At 47.5% G+C, this 12713-nt stretch overlaps 1 protein-coding gene across 6 annotated transcripts in view; it reads right to left on the bottom strand.

Moving 5' to 3' along the window:
• CLIP2 (CAP-Gly domain containing linker protein 2) overlaps window positions 1-12713 on the bottom strand; it is a 44897-nt gene that overhangs the window by 27454 nt on the left and 4730 nt on the right. For 3 of the 6 annotated variants that reach the window (XM_085521740.1, XM_015880546.3, XM_015880550.3), the window contains exon 2: window positions 8946-9166. In XM_085521740.1, coding sequence (XP_085377866.1) covers window positions 8946-9057 — 112 coding nt within the window. In that variant the 5' untranslated portion in view covers window positions 9058-9166. Of the gene's footprint in view, window positions 1-916; window positions 1229-4482; window positions 4615-8945; window positions 9167-12713 lie in introns of those variants that run through there. The other 3 variants (XM_015880551.3, XM_085521742.1, XM_085521741.1) reach the window with 2 other exon arrangements.

The raw sequence follows: 12713 nt of genomic DNA, 5'->3' as shown, positions 1-12713 counted from the left end.
GTACCTGAAGCAGCAACAATTCCAGCAAACAAGCTAATAGTGACCCCACACTTGCTGACCCGAGTGACAAAATCTACTGCAAACATTGTCCTTTCAGCCTAGATCCCAGAGGAACTAAAATAAAGAGTGTATGGACTTCGTTAAAGCTTCCCCAAGTCAAAAGAGGGGGGTGGACAACAGCTCTTGGACAGGACAGGCAAAGAAAGTCTAACAGAGACGATCCAAACATGAAAGCTTATCTGAACTGTGAAATTCATCCAGCCTCAGCCATCACTACAGCTCAGCCAGCACCACTTCCACAGCTCTTGCCCAAGTAATGGGTCTGACAGATCCAGCTCAGCTCCTGCACAGCCCAGCAAACACAAAGCTCTCAACCCAAAGTAATTTGAGCTGTGCTGGAGGTCTGATTGCAGAGGAAAGAACAGAGCATCGGCACTTCAGAGTTGGCAGAAAAGTCTTTCAGTTTAATACCTAGATACGGCTGCAGCATTTTATCACCACAGCCCTTCAGAATCACAGAAAGGAAGGTTCAGCTGCCCTAGGGCTGAACAAACACTGCAGCACAACTTACAGCCGCATCCAGAACCACCCATCAGAGCAAACACCTCCAAAAATCATCTCGGACAGAATAAAGCAAAGCGGGAGTTTCCATTGGACTCCTGGTCCCACACAGCATTCCAATAAAGGAAATAAAGCCAACGTTTTAGTGGGACTCCCATAGACTTTGTTCATTTTAGCTGCCTGCAAAACTGCAGCAATTACAGCATCTTGGGGAAAGTGTCTAATAAAGCGTCTAATTACAGGTTTCTGAGGAGAGCATGCACTCAGAAGCATTGAGATCCTATAGCACAAGGCTATTTCAGGAGACCCCCTGATTTTGAGTACCTTCTGCTCCAACCCTCCCACCAGCAGTTACCTTATGGTGGTAGAGAAGAAATTCCTCCTTTTTCGCCCCCAAGAGTCACTGCCTCCCTCTCTGCTGCTCCATCCAACACCAACCTCAGGACAGACAGCAGCTCCTGCCTCTCTCTGCTCCTAGCAGGCTCTGAGACACAGCACACTGTGTGGGATCTCCTCTGCTCCAGCTTTCCAGCCCTATTGTGCTCATTAGTCAAGCTCATTCTTTTCAATTTAAATGGTCTTCCTGTAGGTCACAGCTTTCAGGGCTGAACAACAACTTAGAAATCAAAGTCAGACGCAGTTCCACTGAACGCACATCTTATCCAGCTCTAAATCTCAGTTTTCCCTTTTGTTTTTGTAAGTCTAACACAGCCCTGCAGCAGCCCTTTCTGTAAGCTCCTCCTGTGCCAGGGCTGATGCTGACCAGACACCCAGTGCTGGTTAAGGCACAGGAGCCAGACAGACTCCTCTGAGCTCAGCAAAGGCGAGGTTAAAGGTTTGGATCTGAAGCTTCAGCCTGCTCACATGGCTCTCATTACTGTGCCAATGAAAGCCATGTGTCTGAAATCCCCAGAGCGCTGTACAGGAGCAAGAAACCCCTTTCAAACAAGCTCTGCTCCTTGCCTTCTGCTTCAGCTTTCTATCTCCCTCCAGTATCAGCAGGAATAACCTTCGTAGCAAGATCCCAATGACATACACAGCCTCGTGCTATGAGTGCCATCCATACCCAACAAAGCCACACACCCTCCAACACATCCATGTCTTCTGACACTCATTCCTTATCACTGGCTAACTGAAACAAAGAGAAAGGAAACTTGTTTCGGAAGGGGAGGAGGGAGAGGAAAAGAGAAGTAGTTGAGCATGAGAAGCGGCGCACAGTGAGCATTTACCCACATATTTCCTACTCCCTGCAGAACTCTTTTGTCATCTCATGGCTCCCGCAATGCATGCCAGGCACCCCGACTGCCAACAGCACCAGAAACTCAACAGCCTATTGTGTTACCATGGGAATCAGGAGACAGGCAGCTAATTGATAAAATGGAGGCACATTTGGTTTAAAAGAGGAATAAAAAGAAAGAAGAAATCCCAGCGTAGTGTCTTGTGCCAGGAAGGGAGGGAAAAAGGGGAAAACGCACCACATTTACAGCAGAGCTATAAAGTGCCCCCAGAGAGGGCTTCCCTTCAACATTTTACTCACCAGGGTTCTTCTCGTTGTTGCTTTTGGGTCTGATTGTTGTTAACCACCAGGCAAACGAATGGCTCTGTACCTAACACAACAGTTTAACCTCATAAACCATACAGCAACCCAAGTTGGAAGGGACCCATAAGGATCACTGAATCCAACTCCTGGCTCCACACAGGACCACCCAAAAATCAGCCTGTGTGTCTAAGAGCTACAGATAGGCCATAGGGTGATGGGCAGCTTGCCCCGTGGCTGGTGAGCACCACCAGGCACAATGTGCCATCAATTGCCCAACCAATGGTCACAGCTCAGATCATGGGTGCCCATCCTTTTGGCTTGCCTGGGCCACACTGAGTGGAGAGGAATTGTCTTGGGCTGCATATATGTAGGTTCACTGCTAAAATGCACCACCTCACTAGTGGCAGACTGCTGGCCACAGCGTGGGCATGGCTGGCTTAGAGCTTCCATACAGGTACAGACCAAAGGGGAGTCCAGAGCACCAGTTTTCAGAGACAAGCTTTAGCCCCTGCTGAATACACTGTATGCTCTACCAGGCAAGAAACAAGGGGTCCAACCTGCTGCACATCCCAGAGCCGCCATCTGCACAGCTTCCTTTGGCTCACCGTGGCTCTCCAGGTTCCCACAGAGGGATCAGAGCAGCTTGGATGACACAGAAGTGATATTGTTGGCAGCCAAGTGAATCCCAGCCCACACTGCTCTACCCAAATTCCAGTTATTGAGCACGGCGACGAAGCAGCTGTTTCCTGCGAGATTTATCACGGCCTTTTCAAGCTGTGGGATAATGAAGAAAGAAAGAAGAAATGGCCGCAATGCTTTACAGGGAACAGCCAAGTGCCTGGCAGCACACTGTGGGAGGAAGCAGCCCTAGAGATTTATGGCTGACTGGGAAACAAGGACTGAAAGCTTTCCAAGTTCAAAGCTGAAAAGTTGGGTCTGTAATGGCCAATCTCACGGGACACGAATGTAAGGGCTGGCATGGAGATGAACTCTGCATCTGGCACCCTGGAAATCTGTCATCCCTGCTGTTCCCTGGGATAAGCCCCGCTGGGCACATATCAAGATCTGATGCAACTTCAGCATCGCCAGCAATAATACCTAGGAAAAAGTCTGCAACGAGGAGGAAAGGAAGGAGGACAATAAGAAACCAACTGGGAGCTATGAATGAGCAAGCAACAGCAAAATGGGAGCTGCTGAGAAGTGGCTTTGCACTGAATGCAAGGAGGTGCCCATTGGGGCTGATATTTGTCTTTGGGAGGCAGCTGGGAGGGCACTGAACCTCAGACAGACAGACTGAACAAAGGATTCACATAAAGGTCTCATTCAGGAGGTGGCTGGTACGAAAGCTGCTCTGCCACGGGTGAGATGAGCACTCTCAGTGCCCACTGGAGACAGCAGGGATGGAACTCAGTTCATAACAGCTACACCAGATCAGATAACATCAGGCTGGCTGCTCTTAAACTGGGAGAAGGTATTTGTTATACGCCCAGATATTCTTTTTAGTATAAACAATGGTATTCAAGAAAATACACGTGGCAGACCGTTCTTGGCAGCACAGGGCACAAGGGAAGTGACTAGCAAAACATGCCCAAGATTTCGTTCACTGAGTGGTAATTAGCTTGCAGCATATGGAAAGATCTATTCATCCAGATTAGAGTGTTATTTTTTACATAATTATTATTTTTAAAACCGTAAGTATATTCTTTCAACATTCGTGCTTCAATCTGCTATGTGATATTTTCCAGCCTGAAAACACAGTCCCATCTATCACATCGCTTTGCAACAGCACCCTGCTTTCCTGGGAAAGAATGCAAAGAAAAATCCCATATTATTAAGGGTGGTTTAGGTTTGACAGAATCACAGAGTCATTAACACTGGAGAAGACCTCTAAGATCACCCAGAGCAACCATCACCTACCACCAGTACTGCCCACATCCCTCCGTGCTCCGGAGCACCTCCAGCTACCCAACCACTCCTTCAGAAGGAACAGAGCACCCACGCCTCCCTCCCCAGCCTCCAGAAATAAACCACAGACCCATTTGATAACCCAGGGCTGAAGTAATGCACGGCATACTGAATTACACAGGCTTCATTCTTTCCTAAATACATAACAAAAATCACTAACCGGGGTGCTCCACTTGGAAGCATTATTCGCTTTATCGACTACAGCTGATCCTAACAGAAAATACAGTTTGCCATTTAGAAAAAGCACTTGGCTGTAAAGATTCAACACTCCCCATCCCCAAACCCCTCAGTGCAGTCATCTTACCCGGATACCCAGGACTCAAACTGTTAAGAACTATGCGCTGGGAGAGTCAGAAAGCAGCCAGAAAGCACAGAGCCACGATATCCCATGAGAGCAGCGTGGTGGATGCACTTACAAGAGATGAACTTGCAGGGGGTTCCTGATGGGGGTCAGCTCGAGCAACGCACAGCGAGACCACCGTCCCCAAATCACTGCTGTGCACACTGCTCTGCCCAGTGGCACAGCTGCAAGCTCAGCTTCCAGCGCAAGCGTGGCTTCCTAAAGACTTTCCTTTTCATATGAGCATACAAAAGCTCGGGACTGAGCTCAACACAATGCCTGCAGGCCCTGCACATGTGTCCATGCAGTTGTCTGCGATTTCCTCGGCTGTGGGAATCCTGTAAGGCAGGAGGGCAGTTCGGGGGGTGCTGCTGCAGAAGCACAGACAGCTGCTCTCAGCGAGCTGATCCGATGGCAAAAAGCAAAGAGAGAGGCAGACACAGGTCTGTAATGAGACATTTATAAATGATTTCCCAGGCACAGCTCTGGCGGCTACACAGAGAGAAGAGTGGTCTCAGGACACCTTCAGAATTGCAGATATTTATCTTCAGTACCAAACACTGCTAAGAGTGGTCAAGCGATCGAGCAGCAGTTTTGAACTCAGTTGGAGATTTCGCAGCCTTCAAGTGTAGGGTTTTTGTTCAGGCACTGTTCCCATGTAAAATCCATTCAAATGGGCTTTGCTGCTGCTCCTACAGCAAGTGGGAGAAGAGCAGCCAAGCAGCTCATTGCTCAAGCAGGTGTGTGCAGAAGGGCCATGGGCTCATTCACTCAAAAGTGATGGAATTAGCTCATTGCCAATGAACTCCAGAAGAGAAAGTACCAGAAAATAGCTCAGCTTGATCCATCAAGAGCAATAACTACTTGACAATCAGACTGGATCCAGACAGAGGATCAAGAGCTGATAGTGCAAGGATTGTAATGAAGATGCTGCGTGTGTGCAGCTTGGGATGCTGACTCACAGGACACAACCTGGGCAGCCACATGGAGTGACCCAACTGCCAACAACCGAATCAAACCATCATTAAGGCTGGAAAGGACCATGAAGCTCATTGAATCCTTCCCAACTGGGGAGAAAAAGGTTAAATCACAGGGACTGGGAGAGCCTCATTCAGCTCCGGTTTTGGCATAGACTCTGAGCACAGGGGTTTCTCCAGATACATAATGTACATTGCCTGCTCTTATATCATTCTAATGCTCAAATGATCCATTAAAGCAAAAAAGCTGAATGGGATTTGGTTCATTATAGTCAAACCCCCACAGGCTGGACACCTGTGGGAAGCAGATTTCCTTTTCATGGTGTCCTGCAAGGAGCTGCTGATGGGGAGCAGGAGGACACCCAACCTCTGTATGCCTTCAGCGTGTGCTCACATCTCATTCTGCAGTGAGTGTGCTGAATGTTTAAGGATTAACTACATCAAATCCCTCTAAGAGCATCTCATGGTTAAGACAATTAAAATCAGACTCCCAGTCATCTGTAGATGTCATCTGCAAAGCTGATTAAACCAAGATAGATTCAGTGCCCTTTTGTATTGCTTGGCATTCACCAAATCACCTCCTTGGGAAAGAAGCTCCCAGGGTCCCTCCGTTGTTCAAGAGAAAAAGCAGAATGGGAGCAGGGGGTAACGTGCTGCAAGGCATCACCCCCTCCTGCATCACCAGTGTCCGTATACTGACTGCTGATCAAACCTGGGGAACATCCATTTACACCTACAGCACTGTAGCTTCATCCAACTCCATCACAGCTAGCAGCAAAGCACAGCTCATCCACACCAGGCTCAGACTGGATGCACTTCAATGTAGCAGGCAGTGACACTGGTGTGGGTTTTTCTGCCTCTACCAGCAGCGCCCCATTCTTGCCTAGCACTGTCTACATATAATAGTTCCCTTTTTTCCACCTCCCCTCTGCCAACATTCTTTGACTGAGGAAGAGATTTAAGAACCCCACAAAAGCACTCAGAGCAGCACTACAGCAGCTTGGTTCGAGAGAAAAGCCTTTCCCATCAGAGGGCATTTCCCATCAGCTGGCTCCAGCCTTCCCTTCACCTGTTCCACCAGCTGGGAGGCTGTGTGGGCCCATTCATCACAGCTCCCATTCTCTCTCCATTTCGCCCAGGCAAAAGCAGACTTTTCCCAGGAGGGCACGGGATAGAAAATAAGATACATGAGCTTTTTAAGGAAAAGAAATCCAAATGATATATTGAGCCCTTTAGAGTGTCCCACACCTTTTGCTTTGTTTACAGGCAGGGTTGAAGGCAGTAATGTTCTTTAATTGAAGCACAGAGAATAGGACAGCACACGTGTGGGAAATCCAGTCTTCACACAGCTAGAGATGGATTTTCAGTCTGGTTTTAAGGAAAACAGTCACCAGAACAAAGTAAAACCTATTTTTTCCATTGTTTCAGCTTTATGGAAGAGAATGGGAGGGGGAAGAGTCACCATGGACGCCACTCATGAGGCAGATGTTTTCCAAGAGCCCAAGTTGGATGCCTCTCTCCTGCTGACTTTCAGTGGAAATACCCATTTAGCTCCAATTTAAACACACCACAAAAAGCCCTCAGACCTCCCCAGGCATCAGGTCAGGCAGGAGATGCAGTGAATGTTCATACTGGTAAAGTTCAATGACAAAGAGGTGGTAAAAAACCACAGGACCAGAGTAAGAGTGTCCAGGGCAAAACTGAGATGATGCAATGTTTATTTTTCCTCCCCTGCTATAACTATGTCATATGGGGTCCTCATAAAGATACAGAGCCATGAACTGGGAATAGATACACACACACAGACACATCTCACATCTCTATCAATCATATTTTCTGCTATACAAGATGTGAGCTATCAGGAGTACATGGAAGCACTCAACAAGGTGCATCTCTACTGCCTGGAAAAGGAAGAGATGAGAGATGGATGAGAGACTCTTGACTTTATACAGAAGAATGTGAATGTAATAGTAGCAAAAGCAGCAATCAAAGCACCTCTGCATATTCCAGGCTAAGAAAAGACAGCATATTTCCTACCACTTTGAAGACAGGAAGGCATGAGGAAGAAAAGTTGAAGCTTCCCAACATATATTTGCATCAAAATGTTTCCTGACAACTCTCAGGTGCAACTGAAGAACAAACACCTTCTCTTCATCACCCATTTGGAAGACTCAATCCACATACAGGGTCTTCCTGAGCCAGCCCCAGGTTACTGAAGGCAGGAGGCAGCTCAGAGCCAACAGACCATACACCGCTGCATTTTAACCCTGCATCTGTCGTTCTCTTTTGCAATTGCATTTCAAGCTTTGGCGACTTCTTTTTCCCCCATTACTGCCTACACTGTAGCTGGGCCCTGCCACCCAGTGATGACTCTGCCCCTGGCTTTGCTAAGCATCCCATGCTGGCCAAGTGCTGTAGCTGAACAAGGCACAAAGGCTGCAGCAAACAAGAGCTGCATTCAGCATAGCAGTCCCATCAGCCCCCAGCACTGCTCTCTGCAATGACTCCTTCATCCTGCAACACACGTGCTGTGTTTGCTGGGATGCTGCTGTGCAAAACCTCAGAGGGAAGAGAAAGGCCCAGGGTCTGCCCCCTCAGCTTTTCTTAGGATAAAACCCAACTGAAAGCAGCCCCACACCAAGCACAACTATCAGTTCTCTGTGCCTTGAGAGATTCGCAGTCACTGGTAGTCGGTCACTTTGAGTCCTAGGAGTTCATTTCTCAGCCACAGACACACAGCAAGGAGAAAAAATGGGGGAAATACAGAAATGGATCTGGGGAACAACTTCAGAATAAACACATAACCCTTACACTAAGAATTTCCTTCATCAACCTGAGCGTCCCTCTAACACACAGATAAGGAGGCTTTTATTGTCTTTGATTTGGATGTTAAATTGAGAAATGACTCTAATATTAAGAACCAGTAGAGTCAAGTCTCCAGCTGAGAAACAACAGCAATGCTACATTCCCTACAGTGTTGTACTATTCAGCCCATAATCTCACTTGGTCACCAGCCCTTCAAACAAAACCTTGCACATGTACCAAAGATGAGCTGAAACTGACAATATTGTTAAAAGAATGAACAGCAGAGATGATGTATGGCCACGAGCAGAGCACAGCCCCTGCCACATGATAAGAAAACACGGCCACATTTGCTCAACACCGAGCAGAAGCATTCCATGCAGAGACTCCACATACCTCACAAAGCAAAACAAAAACCACAGCAGTCAAAACAGCCAGAAAAAAATGCTAAACAACACGGAAGCCCTTTTGAAGTATAACTTATACAACAGTCTTTACAACTTGTGTATACTGTGGGCATAGATAAATGGACAGTAAGACATGTACATGTGTCTAGACAAATCACCGTTGATATCCCAGTGCTTCCAGTGATTCCACTGAAACAAACGCACAAATTTGAGATAATCAGCATGGGACAAAATACCTTCAGTGCCTGGTTCTCACTAAAACAAGATGAGCAATTTCTCACCCCATTGAGTCTTTGCCTTTAAACCTGGTCACCACTTGGCTCAGCTCAAGCCCCCATTGATGGAGTTCTTACCTTCCTTTGTACCAGTGGTGACAGTCGCTGCTGCTGTCCCTGATGCCCGTCCCACAGGGCTGGAGTGCTTCCCTGCCCTGCCAGGGATTTTAAGTCCACTTGGCTTCAGCATGGTTGCTGCCTCTGTATCTCAGGTTGGTGCTACCAGTGTCTCCAAGTGCTGTCCTGCTTTCAGCGCTCAGGCACCTTGATGGTGGGTCTCTTCTTCCATTGCCACAGACCTAAGGGGGAAGAGCACAAGCAAGTCAGAGAGCTGAGACATAAGACAGAGAATGGGTGGGAGAGCACGAGCAGGCTTGCAGAAAGCTGTGCCCAGCTCTCATGTCACACCCGCATAAGGGTCAGGCAGGTGATGTGATCTTTCTTCTCTGCACCCCCACGGCACTAGACCCCATTGCATGATCCCCATATTCACACAACTTCAGGGCAGCTCCTCCAAACCAACACAAACAGGAAGGAAAGAGGTCAATGTTCATGACTGGGCTTTTGGCTCCTTCCATTAATGATAAATCTCCAATCTTGGTAGAGAAAACAAGGCTTCCCCCACGCATTACTGGTAGGCAAAGGGAATAAGACACCCAAATGCAACTACGCAGCATTAAGTACAGAACTTTTAAAGCAAGAAGTTTGATGGCATTGAAAACAGAAAAGAAAAACAAAGGAAATGACTCAGTTGCAGGGAAAAAAAATGCAAAAACATTCTGAACGGGTAAAGAAAAACAATCAAAAAATGGAGACTATCAGCAAAAAGGAAGCTACGGTTGGCTGACTGAGCAGGGATGTGGGCAGAAAGAGGTGGCAATGGAGCGAGACAGGGACAATGGGAACAAACTGCAAAGGGAACAGCAGCACTGCCAGGGGCTGAGGACACCCAGGCCTGGGCTATGGGATGAGACAGCCTCATGTGTGCATCATTTGAGAGAACTGACGTAGTAAAGTCTTACAGATGCTGCGAGGGGAGAAGTGCAACGGCCGGGATGGGAAGTGATTAAGGAGTGAGTAAGGATCCCAGCACAGAGTGAGGGGAGGGTTGGGAACTCTCCAGGGAGAGCCACAGGCAGAACACAGATGGGAAAAGAAAACCAAAGGAAAAGATTCCAGAGCTGTTCCCGAAATCTCCTGGAATGCTGAGACACCAAAGAGTGTTTCAGCAATAAGTCAGCCATCCCACACCGGAATAACAAGAGATCAGGGAGGGAGAGAGCAGAGAGGGATATATATGGGTGTCCTGGTGGCCAATACAGTGACTATGAGCCAGCATGGTGACATTGACCCATGAAGGTCAATGGTACTTAGGGTGCAAGGGCAAGGGAGGTGATCCTCTGCTCTGCCCTGGAGAGGTCACATCTGAAGCACTGTGTGCAGTTCTGGGCTCCTCAGTTCAAGGCAGATGGAACTGCTGGAGAGAGTGTGAAGATGGTGAGGGCCTGGAGCATCTCCTGCATGGGGAAAGGCTGAGAGACCTGGGGCTGTTTGCCTGGAGAAGGTGAAGAGGGGATTTGATCAGTGTTTATCAATATCCAAGGGACAGGAATTGAATGGATGGGGCCAAGCTCTTCTCAATGGCTCCCAGTGACAGAACAAAGAGCAATGGGCACAAACTGGAACACAGGAATCTGAACATGAGGAAAATCACTTCACTGTGACAATGACAGACAGGAATGAGCTGCCCAGAAGCCACCAAAAAAAAATACATCTAAAAATATCTGCCCCTATAAACACTCAGGGGCCAATTCAGCTTATTTTCTTTTCCTTCTTCTTCAAAGATGATGCAGAATACAAAGGTCTTCAAGATCTCCACTGGATTCTTCCCGCAGTCTTGTCATACCAGGATGAATGGCTTTGTGTGTTCCCACAACAAAAAACCATCCCAGGAATGCACAACACGAAAGCTGCTCCAAATGACCAAAACATTCTGTTCTCCATCTTTCCATCAGGAAAGGGGACGGCCAAATCTGAGTCACCCGGGCTCAGATTCAAGGAGATTCATTTAGCTTTAGCTCTCTAAATGCAGATGTTCACTCAAACAGTACCTCTCACCAGGAGTGATAGAACTGGATACATGAAGTATCTGCAATAAGGGCCAGGCACTGTAACAGCATACATCAAAAACATAGAAACAGTAGTGCTGAGAGCTCAGTTATTTCTCAAACAGGGCAGAGGAGTTGGAAATGAAACCTGTATTGCCAAGGCTGGAAAAGGTTCATCTTCAGGTTTCTCTGCTTTACCCATCCCTCCTGCCCTCAGCTATGTACATGGATACTCATTCACCACGTGCAACACCATTCCGTTCAAGATGGCCATACCAACAGAGCAGATCCTCAAACCCAGCACACTCCATAGAAGGAATCTTTCATGGGTATAAGACCTGATCACCTCCACATACTGAATGAAACAGCCACGCAACATGGGAACAGGTTTCCAGGCAGCCTGAGCTGGCCCAAGTCCCATCCTGTGGCTGGTGCTGCCTTCTGGATGGATCTGGATGTAAGAAGTATTTACCCAACACAGCACTCTGGGCAAGGCACAGGGACTCTGTGCTAAACACAGATTGCCCTACAGGAGCACACATACAAGCAGAAGGAACACAAAGAGAGTTCCAGCCGTTTTCAGGGCTGCTATAGAGTGATGCAGTTGCGTGGCTGTGTTCAGACATTCCTACATTCACAATAAAGACAAAGCCTGGGAAGTCCAGGAATTCCACCTTCAGCTGCTGACAATGTAATAACAGCGACTCCATATGGAGAACTGGAAGGAAAGAGAAACAACTTCCCATGACACCAGACAACACACAGCTGAGCTGAGCAGCACCTGGGTTTGGACATATCCCCTGCATGCACAGCCAGCATTGGTCAGTGCCAATGCTGCAAACAGAACTCAATGCATCCCTGAAACCCTACAGCTCCAAAAGGAGCAGGTCCACCTGAAGGAGCTCTTCACCACTTCAATAAGCACAAAAGATAAAGGCAAAAAGCTTTCAGTGCTGTATTCATTTATTAGGCCTTATACAAAACCATCACTGGCCTGAAGGTAGTAGTATCTATTAAAGTTATGTAAAGTTGTTTCATTCCTTGTTTCTGGGCATTTGTGCTGCATTCGCTTCATGCTTTCAAGCTTTTCTGCACTCCAATCTGCCCAGAAAATTGAGAAGCTCATGTAATAAAGCTCAAGCTCAGAGTCATTATATTGCTGCCCACTTCCCTGCACACCACAGGCAAGATTTGGTGCACTAGGCTCACAGCAATGTGTTGAAAAGATAGGGAAGGAGGTTTAAGAGAAGAATTTCGCCTTGAAAGCGAAACCCCAAGGACCAAATGGTTTGAGCCTGGTCTGCAAAAGGGACAGGAAACGAATCCAGTATACACGAACACCATGATCTGATAAAGCCAAACTGCAGCTCTGCTAAAAGGGAAAAGCTCATGCCGAGAAGAAAGGGGGGGTTTTATCTTTTAATTCCTTCTGATGCCCCATCTGATCCCAGGCAATCATCCCATCCCTTCTCACTTCTCCGATTAGTTACTGCTTCCAACAAGCAATCAGAAACCTATTTCTGCAGCACGTGTCGGATTAGGATGAAATCCTTCCATTTCATTGAAGCACAGAGGAAATAAGAAACTCTCATCCTTAATTAAGGTCAGAGTCCTCTCCCAAGAAAACATTTCCTCCTCCCATAGAGAAGCAGGCAGGAATGAAAGCACTGTATTGCCATCAGGTATGGGGAAGAGCCACAGCATCCCCTGCCATCTGCTCCCATGCTGCTGCTGCAGA

This window comes from Coturnix japonica, chromosome 22 (assembly GCF_054131305.1).
Source record: "Coturnix japonica strain WE chromosome 22, WE-NBRP24, whole genome shotgun sequence".
NCBI classification, from domain to species: Eukaryota; Metazoa; Chordata; class Aves; order Galliformes; family Phasianidae; genus Coturnix; species Coturnix japonica.
Note: the sequence above shows the minus strand (reverse complement) of the source record. Positions and strands in the feature narration are given on the sequence as shown.